The sequence below is a fragment of the Molothrus aeneus genome, chromosome 7 (genome assembly GCF_037042795.1).
Source record: "Molothrus aeneus isolate 106 chromosome 7, BPBGC_Maene_1.0, whole genome shotgun sequence".
Lineage (NCBI taxonomy): Eukaryota > Metazoa > Chordata > Aves > Passeriformes > Icteridae > Molothrus > Molothrus aeneus.
This window is the reverse complement of record NC_089652.1, coordinates 14,233,292-14,249,374: the sequence shown is the minus strand read 5'-3', so window position 1 is coordinate 14,249,374 and position 16,083 is coordinate 14,233,292. Positions and strand designations below refer to the sequence as shown.

The 16,083-nt window shown below is 41.3% G+C and overlaps 1 protein-coding gene across 1 annotated transcript; it reads left to right on the top strand.

The window, feature by feature from the left end:
- Positions 1-1,923: 1,923 nt before the first annotated feature.
- On the top strand, positions 1,924-11,728 carry CD28 (CD28 molecule). The gene is made up of 4 exons (XM_066553912.1): positions 1,924-2,028; positions 8,133-8,486; positions 8,740-8,858; positions 11,591-11,728. Exons 1-4 carry the CDS (start codon positions 1,974-1,976, stop codon positions 11,726-11,728), a joined length of 666 nt encoding a protein of 221 aa, XP_066410009.1. The 5' UTR covers positions 1,924-1,973.
- Positions 11,729-16,083: the final 4,355 nt, after the last annotated feature.

The window sequence follows — 16,083 nt, the reverse complement described above, 5'->3', positions numbered from 1 at the left end:
AGCCACAATGGATAATTGCCCAGTGGCCCCTCTTTCCTCTCCTCCATTCCACCAGTCTGGCCCCTGTTTGCACTCAGTGCCGTGGTCTGTCCTCACAATGGGAGAGGCACATGAGGAGCAATAAGGGATGGAAGGGAATAAATGGGACCTCACCTGGAGAGTGCATACTGTTCCCTCAGGTTTTTGTTAATGGTATTCTTAGAGCAGGATCTCTTCCTGCACAGCTGTTTCCATAATCTGGTTTCCACCTGAATGGTGTCCCTTTGCCAATGACAGGGAAATGAATGGCAGTATCTCTCTCTCTCTGCAATATATTCTGCTAATTCTGTGATGAGGGTAAAAGGCACTCCTTGTGTATTTCCAGTCCATATCCCAAATACAGAAAGGATCTGACAGCCAAGATGCAGATTATGTAAATTGAGTTACCAGAGCCAGAAGATGCTACCAGAGCCAGCAGTCAGTTTTCATCTCTGTGACACAATTCAGCAAAAAGGTACTGAATTTTGTAACTTTTTTGAGGGATTCTCACTACAAGTTAAGCAGAAACAATTTCATTGTTAACTGCAGGTACACTCATATGACTAAAAAAAACGTGTCAGAACATTTATCTAGATACAACAAAAGTGGGCTAAGAAAGAGAGAATCTTATTTTTTTCTCTTTTGTACTTTTAAAATAATTTGAGGAAATTCCAAAACTTTGAGTATTGCAGACAACTAACACTGATTATGAAACAAAAGAATATTGTTTAAATTTCTAGACTGCAGATAAATATACCTGCTGAGGCTGTTCATAAATTGCATTTGCAATTTCAGATAAAACATGGTCTAAAGGCTTCAGATACTAAGGTATATGAAAGAATAGTACACGGTTCTTCACCTCTCTCTATAACTGCCCAATTTTCTTGAAAGTCTTCCTGCTAAATGCCTTCCCTTTTCTCTCAAATAAATCAAAGATAGGGACAGGCATTGATACGGTTAAATATTTCTACTTTGGCAAGTAACTACAAAATAAACAGTTAATAACCAGAGCTCCTCACAGTTTTAAATGCCATCACCTGGCTCTCACAACGTGCTCTTGCAAGGGAGGAGGTGACATTGAGCTTGCAGAGCAAAGGAAGGGAGAGCGTTTACCTGATGAGCTCAAGAAAAACCTTTACATAAGGTGGCCTCCATGAAAGCACTGACTGAGCAACGTGCTTGCTGCATGCTGCCTTTACTCTAGATGTTAACTGGATTACAGTTGCGGTCATGATAAATTGGGATGTTTTTCAAAATGTGAAGGTATTCCAAATCACTATTTACTGCATTATTGGCTCTGCATTCAAGGCAACAAGCAGATGCAGAGAAATTACTATGAACGAAAAACTGCCCAAAAATGCCAGTGTTCCCAGGGGCTGGGAAAACAGGCAGAAGCAACATGGCAGGCCAAGAGAGGAAGATTTCTGCTCCTAGGAGTGAGGAAAGGTGAAGGTTCCTGAGCACACAACTTCCTGAGGGGCTAGATCTGGCCACCAGGAACTTAGAAACTGGTGTTTGCATCTCCCGTCCTGATGGAACCAGTATACATGTGTATGTACTCTTGGTAAATAAAGAGCACTGCATCCCTGGGGAATTCCATTTCTCCCTGACAGGAGCAGCCTTGCAGAGCCCCAGACATAACCACTCCTGGCAATACAGGGCTGACAGTCCCTTCTTGAAAGCTTCCAGCACCTTTTAAGCATTACTGAGCTTCGCAGGCGCAACTTCCTAAGACTAAAATCATCAAACAATTAAACTTCCTGTTCAAGCACTGCTGTTACATTTTTACTTGGCAGTGTACCACGTGCTGCAGAGAGAAGAGGAGAGAGATTGTGTGAGCACCTGAGGGTGCAGCCCGGCCACACTGGGAAAGAAGGCTGGTGCTGCGGGGCCCTGGGAGTCGAAGCAGTGCCTGCAGGGGGTGGAGACAAGGCAGCGGGCCCACCATTAACACCATGCTCCTGGGGATCCTCTTGATGCTCTTCTTCATCCCCACTGCTGATGTAACAGGTAACAAAAACCCCTGACATTTCAATCCTTTCCCCTATTTTTTTCTCACTTTGAAGGTCTGGGAAAGGAGAGTGAGAGCATGCTGCAATCGGATCAATTTGATATAACCAAGAGGCTAATTTTTCTCCTGCCAGAAGTATCCCTCCAAGATGAGACCCAGGAGCTTTCTTTTAATTTGACTTCTCTCTAGATCCATTTGGAAATTGCATGCATAGGTAGAGGGGTGTTTATTTCACCTACCCCCTGGCTTTAATAAGTTCTGCTCACAAGTGCCTTTTCTTGGGGGCAGCAGGTCTGAGCAGACCTGGCGCCAGCACCTGTGTTGGGGCAGACTCTCCACATCCCCAAATCTACTTCTAAAGCTTTAGGCTTCCCCATGGCCTGGCTTCGTGTCATGGGCTCCAGTGCTGAGTGCAAAAACATCCTCACAGGTTTAGCAAATAAATGCTCAAAAGGAGAGTTGCTTACTGAGCTCAAAGGTGGAAGGATGGGACTTGCCAAGTTTCTGATTTTTGCATTGTTTAGTGGTTTACCGATACTAACTAGACATCTAGTTTCTTTCTGAAGATCTTTGGGAAAAAAAAATCTTTTTGAGATTTTAAAATCCTGAATCTTAGTGAATCTTCCTGACTCTTCAGTTGTTGTGCTGAGGGTATTTATCTTGGTGTTGGCTTGCTGATGCAGTGTTCCTATGTTCAGACCTAACACATCTTTCCAATGGGTACATTTAAGGCAAAGCAAGGCAAAAGATGCAGGCTTTTGCTAGGATAATCTTGAGACAGACAATTCTTCAGACTGCTGGCTGTGAACTTCTCCAAATATCAGTCTTTTGTATTTTCCAGGGAAGTTACAAATAGGAATAAAAATCTGTTTTCCAGTACAAAATTTTTAACATAGAGAACATCTTAAAAAGTCCCTTTTTCTAGTATGAGAGATGCAATTGAATATCTTTTTTTCTTATTTCTACATTATTCTTCTGTAGTTCTTTTCCTTAGTGAAGGCATTGTTCACACTGTGATATACATTTTTTAAGAAATCATAGAGTTTTTTTTCCTTGTCTTTTCCCATGTTTATAATTCTGTTTGCAATATCATAATTATTTCCACAGCAGGCCCCTGGATTGTCAAAGAAGACACTAATTCCAGGAGGGGATAAGTATCAGCAGTAGATTAACAGTTCTGAACACTATTCCATGAGGTCTGAACAGCTTTTAAGCAGTGCTTTTGAATTGCAACAAAATAAATCACAGTGTGTGGTTCTCAGACACAGGTGTTATGCCACGGCTTTATAGACACACATACACTTGCTTTGCATGAAGACCTTGTGTTTCTCCAACAGATTCACCAAGATTGTACAACTTCTTAAAGAGAAGCACATGAGGTCATTTGCTTCTCAGGGCTCTCATCCTTTCCCCATCTCTATTTTCTTCACTCTTCATTTTCAAGATAAGTGGTCCTTAGTATGTGGAAAACATTAAGGCACGTCAAAACCCTGCAGGACTTCCTCAAGCCATGAAGTGCACTATAAGCCTCAGGTATTTTGGTTTGGGAAAATCTACAGAATTCATCCTGTTGTTAGACTATACCAGTGGCTGCTGCAGGTTGAGTTTAAATCATAAAAAAGGACTTGAAATACTAGTACAGTCATTTTCCTTTTGCAGAAACACTAACGTTTGCAAAGTTTGTCCTCCTCCCCTTTTTGTTGGCTAAATAATTACCTTGCTGTGGACTGTCAGAGAGGCAGCTAGATCAAAGATCAAGCGTCTGGTATTTTGTGAAATAAGTAATATAAGGAGGCTCCCACTGCAGTGTACCACAACTGACCTCATCTTTTTACTATCCACATAACCTTCTGGCTTATGGTCTCTGGGGGTTAAAACCAACTTCTAACCTACCCAGATTACCAGAATGCAAAAGATGGATGGATATGAGGCAAGGTTAGCCAAGAGTAGGATGACATCAACTAATTCCTGTTTTAAAAAAACAAATCACAAACTGCCAAGAAAAACCCCTGTGCTCACACTGGGTTTGACTAAAGCAAGAGTGGCACCTGGGCTTTCTGGAGTACTCCTGCAGTACTTGCAGCAAAGCAGGAAAGAGCCAGAAGGAGAGGATCCCCCCAGCTGCCCATCACACAGCTGGGTGACCTCGAACCAAAGTGAATAAGAAGGACCCTTGTATCTGGGAAAGAAGAGTAAGCATAATACAACAACAAACCAGTAACAGCAAAAACAAAATAGCTTTGTTTATAACATATCTCTGTACCTTTCTGCCTGTGGCTTAAACAAATTCCTTTCAGTTTTTTCATTTAGGTTTTTCCCTATCCCCCCAGGGAGTTAGGTGGGCCATTTTTTTCCTGTGCTTTCAGAAATGCCAACTTATTTTAGATACTTTGCTATGGAAAATAGCTTCTTGAAGTCAGCTGGCATAAAAAAGGACGAAGAGCACAAAATATTTTAGCAGAATATTTTTTCCAATAGCCGATGATGATTCATGAAGAGTTCTGGTGAAAAAAAAAAAGCAACACCTCAAAATAGTTATTTTCCATACTTTGTCAACCCTATTTCACTTTCTTGGCGAATAGGAAAAAAAAAAACTTCAATGAAGTTTTGCTTGCATTGGGTTCAATGATCAGAGAGTCAGTATTTTACAGATATTATAGATGGATGGCATTTTGTTTCATGGTCCAAAACCCCCTCACATGTGATTACAAGAAATATTCAACACTACAAATAATCAATAAAAAGCTTAAAAAGCATTCAGAGATCTTACACACCATTGCATATAAATCCTAAGATCCTGAGAAGGCTTGCAGCCTGTGTACACTGACTGAAATGATTTTACATTTTTAAAGTCACTGCTTTTTGAAACTGTAAACAATTATTTTTCATAACTGGTATTTTCTTGGCTGGGTAAGGCCAAGATATGGATATTTATTACTACACAGCATGGCTGAACACAGCTCTGAAGTGGCAATCATAACCCTACCTAGGGGAATGGAAACACCAACTACATGTTTCAGAGTTTCACCATTTAACAAACCCAAAGTGGCATTTATTAGGAAAAACTGTCTTTGTGAAGGCAAAAGCAGCCTCAGCCCATGTTTGCTCAGAATGGGCTAGATCCTACTAAGAACGTAGTCAAATCCTATTCAGATCACCCAGGAAGTGAGGGATGTTCGGCATTACTCTGTCATCCCCATGAATCCAGCACACATTTTAGTATGACTGACTTTCTTTAATTCAAAACATTCTCCAAGTCCAAATGAGGAGGACAACAGCAGGGTTTCTTCAGCATGCCAGCGGGATATGCTTGCCTTGCCCCTGTTGGCATTGCCGCCCAACCAATTCATATGGTGCTAATGAGTTCTTCCTATAAATGAAAACAAAAATATCTCCTTTAATTTAGATTTGAACTAATTTGTGAAAGTATATTTGGGTGCTTATCTTCAATCATGTAGGAGCTGTCTTCATTTAATGACCCGCAAATGAGCATTTCCCACTGCTCAGCCAGTCTCCATCCCAGCATCAGCAGCATGGAGCTGGGTTATCAAGCCTAGCCTGCAACACAAGGCAAGCAGAGTGGATTATAAATACAAGAGGTGAAAATAAGTTGAAGAAATTTATCATTTTAGGTGGGTGTATCAAAAGAGACTAGTTGCCAATTAGCACCGTGTCATGGCAGGGACATAAATAGTCCAGAGCTGCAGTTAAACAGTGGAGTTCAAGGCATGAACTCGCAGGTCATCATCATCATCAGGAATACAGGTTAGCTAATGACACCAGAAGAGAGGGGGGTAAGTCATTGGGGTCTGCAGAAGAGTCTAAATAACATCTGAAGGCAGTCCCTCAGGGATGGGATTTTCAGTGTTCTCTGACTTTCCTCTAGCCACAGAGAAAATGTGATCAGGCTGAGCAATAAATATCCATTAGTTTTCTGTAAGTACTTGCAATGAAAACAGGCAAGCATTTTTTTAAGTGTAACACTTCTGTCTGTTCTGGGACCCTATTTTGGTTGTCAACTCTGAGACAGAAAAGGTCTCGCCTGAAGGTGTATTCACTCCCTGTGACAATCAGGGTTGTAGTAGTGCACAAATACTGCAAAACAGTAGAACAACTCTGTCTCAAGTGAGATGTGTAGAATTCAGCTGTGCTAAAGGTGGAAAATTCTACTGCAGACTTGCAAACTGCCACACGGGCCAAAGATCACTTTTCTGGCCAACAAAAATATGATCAAATACCTTGTCTAAAGCAGTGGAATCCAAACCTCACCCCTTACTAGAATGCCTTATAAGCCTATGTGATAGCTTTTGTCGGAAAATGCTGATTCAAGGAAACCAAATTGTTTTGCTGAAATGTCTTCATTTTGATGAAAACTCACCACAGGCACCACCTTGAGTTACTCTCTTACTTAGCCACTCTGTCCTAGGATTCAAAGATCCTTGTCTCTTTCTATTGGAAGGCCTGGAAATGTTATCCTTCAATCAAAGTTTCACAGTGTTTTGGTTGCCTGGACATGGAATTTCAGAGCTGTTATGAGCTCTCCTCCACTCCTGCACTTACAATGCTGAGCAGAGAGACACAAGGAGGGTAGGCTACAGTCTTTCTTTGCTAAAGATAGGCAGTAGAGCATTCCCTGTCTCACATCTCCTTCTCTCATTTGAAGCAAGGGCTGGTAAATGAGACTTTCAATAAGAGAATTAACAACTTCAGCAGTTTCACAAGTTCTGCTGATAACAGAAGAACCTGCTAGCCAAAGGTTGTTTTTACTACCCACACCCTAGCACTAGTCCTAGCCATCTTATGCATCTCTTGTGTTTACTTTCGCATTCATCCCAAAGGAGTATCCTGCTCAAGAGGCTGGGATACTTCATCTTTTTGTGCAGGCATGACTACAGTAAGCATCATTTGGTCCTAAATATTGTTAAAAACAGTTTTAAACACTAATTTTCTGGGCATTCTGGTTCTGGCCTCCTTCCCACTTCATTTCCCTTACTAGCCTTTTTGAAGTCTCACCACATGGATTAAGTAGAAAGAATCTATGTTGGCACCACATTTTGAGGACAAGAGGCACAATTGTCATTCTAACAGCCATAGTGATTTTCAGGGATCTGTAAAAGACTTTCCAGACCTCATATGAGCTGAGCTTGCATAAAGTCATATAAAAGCTTTGGCAAGTCTCTAGATTAAGAGCCACAACTCCCTTCCTCTTACTTAGGTGTCATCATTTGGAAAGAAGGGTCTCATTTGTACAGGATGGCTTTTCTTGGAAGAAGCTGTCATTCTGCATAGTCCTTGCTATGTTTCATTGTTTGGCAGATGATAGCACAGAGGTCTACATGTCAGAAAACATTTCCTGTTTATGTATCAGTCTGGTCAATTAAAATTCAATTATACATTCATGTGACATGCTTTTTTCAGGCTTTTTTCAAATGCTACATGCCAATGCAGTGTCAGATTAGTCAGCTCCTGAGTCCTTTGAGAGATTAAGAATCTACTACAGCTTCTGGCAAGAGAAATTACTTATTTTACATTAAAATGATAGCTGTTCATGCTTTTAGTGTTCATTGCCCAAGGTCCAAACCCTTGAAATGGTTCAGCAAATCCACCTGCAAACTCTTCAGGAGTTCTTGAATTAAAAAGAAAATGTATAAATAATATTCTCTTATCTGACTGCAGTGTCAATTCATAGTATTTTCACTCCATAATGTTCCCCAGGAAACTGCTGGCAGAGTAAAGGATAGACTAAGAGGGCCTTAGGTATACACACAAGCACACAGGTGCAGACTAGGCCTCTGAGCTCTGATGTTACATCTTAATCACAGGACACTCTCTCTGCTAGTGTTCTGACTCTGAAGAAAAACACTCTTGATCTCAGTCTCCCCTAGAGACTGTGTAATATTATTTACATGCAGGTGGATTGCTGCAACAGTAGTTCCTGTGAGAAACTGCTTCTGCAGATGGGTGGTTTTGTACTCCCTGGTAGGGAGTGTTAGCAGGGGAGAGGAGATATGGAGAAGAGTTGCATGGGAGGATGTGGGGTTCTGAAATCTCACACTATATTTTATAAACAAGTGCTCTTCTCATTTTCTCCCCTCCCTTACAGAAAACAAGATTTTAGTGGCTCAGCATCCTTTGCTCATTGTAACTAACCAAACTGCAACTCTAGTTTGCAACTACACATACAATGGGACAGGGAAGGAATTTCGAGCTTCGCTACACAAAGGAACGGACAGTTCAGTTGAAGTTTGCTTTATTTCGTGGAACATAACCAAAATTAGGAGCAATTCAACTAAAGAATTCAACTGCCAGGGGGATCATGATAAAGACAAAGTCATCTTCAATCTTTGGAACATGAATGCCAACCAAACTGACATCTACTTCTGCAAAATTGAGGTCATGTATCCACCCCCATATGTCTACAATGAGAAGAGCAACGGGACTGTCATTCATGTTAAAGGTAAGCTGAGAAACCTCTGCAGGCCAATATCCTCCCTATATACACTCCCTACATAATGGCTGGAGGCAGTTTGTTGCCTTAAAAAAAAAAGTTGGATTGCCTGGTAAAACTACATTCCTGCTCTGGACTTCCTGAAGAAGAGATCTTAAAATGATGATTAGTAAAAATGACACATTGGAACAAGGAATAAATAAGCAAAAATTGATGTTTTTAATTTCATATACTTAAAGTTTTCTTTGCTCTTTCCTTAAAGAGACACCTACCCAAATACAAGAGCCTCAGTCTACAATTCCTTTGTGGATTCTGGCAACAGTGACTGGAATTCTTGCACTCTACAGTATGCTAATAACAGCAGGTTTTTTTAACTATTGGGTAAGAAACTTGTATTTTCCTTTGTTTTGTATGCTCTAGTAGTTCATTTCTCAGGCTATACTTGCCATGCTTACCACTAACTCACTGATACCCCTTCAGTAGAGGATGACAGTGTTTCTTCATCCCAGCTATGTATGCACACCCATGGTGAACCCCAAAAGAGCTGAAACACCAGATGCTCTCCAGGTGGGCTGTCAGGCCTCTGCAGTAGAGTCCTACAGCAGATGGTAATGCCACAGTGTTGGCAGTGCCCTGCACACCAGCAATACTGGGACACCTCTGCCAGCTGAACCCGTCGGGGAAATCTAGAACTACAAGCATTTCTGGCAAAACCCTATGAGACTATACTGACAGGAGCTCCCCTACAATAAAACAATCTATAGGGAGCCCTCAGTCCAGGACCATCTGCACTGGTGTCTTGTGCCTTTCAGCAAGACTATTTCTGGCAGCTTGACTACAAGGGAGTAGGAGCACCTGGATCTCAATAGTCTCTTGTCTGTACATCAACAGTAAGAAAGCTGAGACAGCCTTATGGCTCATAATTTTTGCTTTTTAAACTCTCTGGAGAGTTGACTGGCCCGAGTTGCATCTAGTTCTCCTCCTGGCATGATACAGGGGCAGCAGAAAGACATTTTCCTTCCTAAGCAGAAGGACATTTTCCTTCCTAAGGGCAAGTCTTAGGACTGTGATCTCCAGAGCCAATTTACACTACTTACTCCATGTGAGAAAGACTTGAACATATAGAACTCAATTCCTTGCACTCTGACTTTCCCCTCCATTTTTGTTGTTAAATAGCAATTTTCAACACAACGATTATGAGGTAGCCTGTATAAAGGGTCCAGAGTCCCTGCCAGGTTAAATGTTGCATGTGTACAGAAAGCCACTGTCACTGCTAGCTGAAGCTTAAGATCTGCTAAGTGTTTCACAAAAGGACACTTTCTCAATCTGTGGCTATTTCTAATGGAAAACAATCAAAGGAGGCACTGCCGCAGGAAAATAGAAAGGCCAGTTAAGTGGTTCCTCTTTGTGCCCTATTGTAGAGGCTGACTGACGAGAGCTGAGAGGATTACTAGAGCAGCTGCTGGTGTTACAGTGCTGTGCTGCAGATGAGATGCTATAGCTTCAAATCCATCATTTACAATCTGAACCATTTTCTCTGTGCTTTATTCATTTGCTACCTAATGGCTTCACACTTTGCCACTAACATGTCTGTCCCCAACAAGGGTGACAAGGCTGCATTGCCATGTGTGCTGTTTGCTGCATCATTTTTTACCTGCTGCTATTACTGCTGGTAGTATTTTTCAGATAATATGTATTCTGATTGTGGATGTATTTAGAGTCTTGTTGAATGTAAATACAGCTGCCTAGAAGACACTGTGAATTGTAAAAAAAAAAATTGTGGTACTCGACAGACATGGCAAGCCTGATCAGTTCCTGAAAGCAGCTAAAGATTTGTCTATTTTCATACAGTTCTGCCTTCCCTGAAGGAAAACTGCTTTCCACTGCAAACGTAGCAGTCTTTCATCCTGTAACAGCCCAACAATCACTCATGCTAGCAAAATGTCTTTCTCCCATGCAAAAATACCTCCTAGGTGAATCAGAAATCCTGTATTATGGAGATGAACACAGAGATAAAGCTTTGTATCTAATGCTCTACACGCACTGACTGAATTACATGGCTTAAGCAGTATGTAACTCACATTCAACCCTTTGCATATATATAACATTAAAGTTAAAAAGCTTAAAATATTTCATAGTAACTGCCTCACTCTGCACATACAACATAATTCATCCATCAGATTTTCTAATGCAAACCTCCTCCAATTCCACAGCATCATATGCATGTATAATGCAGCATATGCAACTATTTCTGTACATGGGAAGGAAATATCAGTAAAAAGGAGATCACAAAAGAGGGTATGATCACTATTAAAGGAAAAAGCATGGAAGCACTTTACTTACCCCTGATCAATAAAGCCTTAAGCTATGTAAAAAACACCAAGCTTTTGCACAGCCTGCAGCAGTCAGAGGCTGAAATGCTGCTGTAGCCACATATTTCCTCTGTGATTTTAGGCAAATTATTTCACCTGTCTTCTGCTTATTTCTAAATTTCTTATTTCTAAAAAGAGCCAATTCTTCCCTTGTCACACACGGGCATTATAAGCAGGAATCCAACAGTGGAAATAAGATTTTTGAGGCCCAGATTAGGAGACATAAAAGATTAAAATCAGCTCTGATTCTTTCACTCCTTGAAGGAAGGTTCAGGACAACATATACATTGTGTCTTACTGCTGTAAATAATAGGAAAACCATAGTCTGGGCTGATTTTTCATGCTCTTTTTTTGTTTGAGTTAAGCTAATTTCTCTTTACTTCCTAATAAATGAGGATAGCCTTCACAGCTCAAACTCTGTTGTTTCTGCTGAATCATTCCACAGATGAGAGAGGCAAGATGATGGTAAGAGGCATCAGTTTGTATCCTTGGTGTGTAGCATTCCTTTACCTGAAGAACTAACACTGTTAATCTCCCGCCAGATAAGCTGGAGACTTGCTTTTAGGTTGGGCAAATTCCATAGATTATTTGATGAGAACATGTGTTCTATTTCTTTTGTAAATGTATTTAAACCTAAAGCCGCCTTACAAATACGCCTGCTTCCCTGAACAGAGACCTAGGGCCAGAACTGTCAGCAGCTAACATGAGAGTTTTCACAGTTGTCTTCCCCCTTTCCCACAGCAGAAATCCAAGAAGCATATGTACCATCAGAGTGACTACATGAACATGACTCCCCGGCACCCTCCATACAAGAACAAAGGTTACCCATCCTATGCACCAACGCGGGACTACACTGCCTATCGGTCCTGGCAGCCCTGATCCCACAGGAGCCTCGTGTGCTTCTGGGCAGACATGTGCTCTGGGGCATGGAAGGAAGGACAGCCTCTCACCTTCTCATCGTCTTTGTTGCTATTGATTACAGACACCTACACCATAGCAAGTATTAACTAAACTTTGACCTACTAAAAGAATATCAGACCAACAAACCAATATAAAAAGGGGGGACAGAAAGGGGGGAAGTAAAAAAAAGAATTTTTCTCCATGATGGCTGAAAATGAGGCCCAGCTTGTGTTGAGGGTTGTCAGTGGATAAGATGAAAAGATGGCATCAGACCTCAGAGCTGGTTTCTTCCTAGCACTTGTGGTTTTGCTCAGCTATTGGAAGAAGCAGAACTTCTGATCTTTTCCAATTATTACTACCTTAGATTTAACCCTTAATTTCCTTCCCTGTATTGTTACTGTTAAACCTGGCAAAATGTAAAAAATATTTTTTTTTTCTCTGTAAGACAAAGACACAGTTTGAAGTTCAAAACACATGCTTAAAAGAAAGAGGAAAAGGTCAGTCAGAAGGCATCCAAGCTATTGCGCTATGGAGCAACTGATCTGCCAGGACAAATCAAGCTAATAGAAAACTAGTAAACCTTCAACATAAGCGTCCTTAGGCTGGACACCTTGTAAATGTTCATAAGGCCATCTGCAGTCATGACCAAGCAACTCCACGGACCGAAAGAGCAAGCAACCTGAAGACAAAATCAAGACAAGTGGGAGAGGAAGAAAGATGTCTTCATCATGAACAACCCCATTTCTTTTTTGTTTGCCTTCTGCATCAAGGGAATGCAAAGTCATATATGAAGCATTAGAAACAGAGAGTTCAGATTTTGAGAAGATTTTTACTTTATTTTTTAATTTGAGATTTCAGAAGGTATTCTCCTGAGTCCTCCTGAAAATTCATGCACATCTTCTGGCTCCTAGGTTGTACCAGAGCTCTTCCGAAAATCTGGGTCAAGTTATGAGTAACTAAAGACCACTTAAATTTTTTTCCCGTAAGTAACTGGTTTTTGGAGTGTGAGAGGATTCTTCATTCTCAGCATTGTAAATCGGACATGTAAGTTCTCAGACATCTTCAGGATCTGCTCTGGGCACTTTGAGGAACTTTGTGTTATCTGGAAGTTGCTTTTCTCTCTAAAGATGTTCTTCAGGGCTGCTCCATGCCAAAGCAGGACAAAGTCATTAGCAAAATGTGATCCATTCTTTCAATCTAGTATATTTACAATAACAGGACATCCTAAATTGTAAATGGGGTTGCCTTGGCATAAAATCCCTTTTCATACTGAAGAGACAATGTTTATTTTATAAAGACTGCTGAATAAACAATTTTAAAAAACCACATTCCCATCTTGAAATAAAATTTGGATTGTACAACATTTAATTTCCTTCAAGCTAGGATAAGAATATTCTTTCTCTCTTTGAGGAGGCAGGGCGAAAGTAGAGATGTGGAAGAATGACAACAATCTACTTTGATGTCTTAAGCCAAGAAAACAACTTTGGCACTTCCAAATTGGAAGGTTTTTTTAAAATTTGCTGACTGGGCCTCAAATCTTCCACTCTGAGTCTTATATCACCATGAACCATGTTCCTGGAGGATGCTGTGCCACTCTGAGCAGCCACCTCTGAGTGCCACCTCTGAGGTGCCCCCTGCCCTAGCCAGGGACAGCAGAATCCCAATGGCAATGGTAAACAAAGCCCAAGAGGCAGTGCTGAGTCCTCAGCTTGAGAATCCAGTCATGAACCTGGCAGGCCCTGAGAGCCTTGGTCTGGTTCAATCCAGCAAACTCAAAAGCTTATGATTGAACCAAAGGACTTCAAAACAAAGTCTGATTTATTTCTTCTCCTTTCCCCTCACCACATTCACAAACACTCCAAGGCTGACATTTTTCCACATACAATTTTTTCACTGCACCTTTGTACTGCAGCTGAGGCAGCTAGGAGCACATGCACAGAGCAGAGGGGAGGGAGCCAGGCACATTGGCATCGCTGCATGGTCCCAGCCTGGCCCTCCTTGCTGGCACTGACAGAGGGATGCTAATGCCTTGCCACCTCCCTCCTTACTTGGAGGGGAGATATGAGTGATCCTGTGCTGGGGCACCCAGCCACTTCCAGCAGAGAGCAGCAGGCTGAGCACAGCTCTCTGTCAGGGTATGGCACTGTCTTGCCAATTTCCAGGCTGTCACTGTGTGGCACAATGACACAATGACATGCATGATCACATGGAAAACCACAACTTCTAGTACAAGTATAAGGTGAGATGGCAAATGTGTATCAAACCCACAAAACAGAATGGATGTTCTTTGCATAAACTGCATATATATACGTATTTAGGTATAGATGCATCTATTTCATTGCATATATATTCCCTAGAGTTTTATTATACTTTTGGCAATCTCCTTTTAAAATTATTAAATAGATACAGTAAACTAAATCTTGAATGAATGTATTAGGCCTGAGGCTAGTCAGAGGAAATTATTGCTTTCTAAAACAAATATTGGTATAATTTGCTTTCCTTCTCCTAACACTTTTCTACTTTCCATATTTAAAAAATACTGGTAGCTCCCAGGACATGATACTGGAAAGTAAGACCTGGAACATCTGGAACAAGTATTAATTCATTCAACTGACCAAAAAGGAAGGGAGATACAGGGAAATATCCTAACATGAAAAAATGAGGAGAATCAGGACATGAGAAATCCCAGCACTGTGTTAAAATGGACATTGCTGTTATATCAAAGCTCTACAGGGACATGAATTGCAGACTGTTGGAGATGGGATACCAGTAAATTGCTTTTATCCACCACTGTAAAGGATGAAAATAAAGTGTTTGCAGTCTGCATATGTGGATCAGCAGAGTCTACAAGCAGCAATCCTAATTTATTCCATCTGGTTTTAGGCAATGCATAACATGCCAGGACAGTCCTGTCCCTCCCTGGCCGTGCCTTTGGGGTCTATATGCTGTTTATGGGATGATGTAAAAAGAAACCTCCCTCTGCTGCAGCTCTGAACTTGGAAACTGTGCCTCATGGAGGGCAGAGGTAAATCAATAGGGTTTTCTGCCTTACACATAGGTTTAAATTCAAATGCAAATATACTCCTGCCAAAGAGTGATTTAATTTTTCATCCTCCTTTCCCCTGCTTTTGGGTGTCAGTGTCAAATGAACATCTGATCTGCTGTCATCACATCTGAACAGCAATCAACATATGTTGCAAGGGGTCAACCAAGGGTTGTGCAGCTCCAGCCCCCTGCATGCTGATTCCTGTTCTGCATGTCTCCAGCACAGCACAATACAGCCTGCCTCTTCTTTGCTTCCAGGAACCAAAGCCCTAGAAGACTAATGCCAAGGAGGTAGCTTGTGTTATCTCTGCAGTCTTGAACCTTTCCCATTGGGGTGGTCAGGCTTACTAAAGCCAAAAGTCTTGGATGTTCCTTCTAGTCTGAATATTCCAAACTCCAATATCATCCTCCTGTATAACATTTTCCCCAAATGCCTCTTATTTCTTCTGTAGCTATAAATGTGAATCCTGCATCTCTGCCAAACAATATCATATCTTCCTTCTTTGTGCATCATCTTTTCCCTTTCATTGCTATTCCAGACTCAGCAGTTCAGGAATCCATCCTATTTGTTAATCTCTAACACCATTGAGCCTTCCACATGTACTCCTTCCTGACTGGTTACTTGCTTCACAAAGACTGTCTTGTATGCCACATTCCTCCTCAGCTTAGGGTAGGGAGTTGCCATAGGAGATTGAAGCCATGTGGTGATTGGATAGGTACATGTTTTCTGTTTGAAGGATTTGGAGGGTCTTTCATCCCTTTGATTTTTCCCATCATCTTCAGATTTTCAGTTGTGCCAAACAGCCACGTGGGAATCCCACATACCACATGCTTCCCACGGTGCATTTAATTTCTGTACATTTCATTTCCTGTGCATAGCAGGCTCTTGGCTATGGCCAAGTTCATTATGCCTGCAGACATGCTCGGACAGCAGAAGCAACTTTGGCTACTGATGGTTTGTTTGACTAATAAAAATATGGTACAAAAAGCTTGAGTTTTAAGAGCACACAGGCAAAGGCTTCAGTGCTAAAGATCAAATCTTTCCACTCTCAGCAAGGCTTTTGCTGTGTGACTGGAAAATGCGTTATGCAAGATGAATCACAGGCCAAGACATAATTTTGTTAGTCATATTAACCAGAAAACAGGTTAGGGTGTTTGAGAACAGGATCAGCTTTGTTAAGGTTCAGTAAAGACTGGGAAAGGCTGAAAACAGCATTAAGCAGTAATTTGTAGCCAAAGTCAGTATCTTTAAGTGGCTGTGAGAAGGAAACAAGCTGCCTATCTTGATG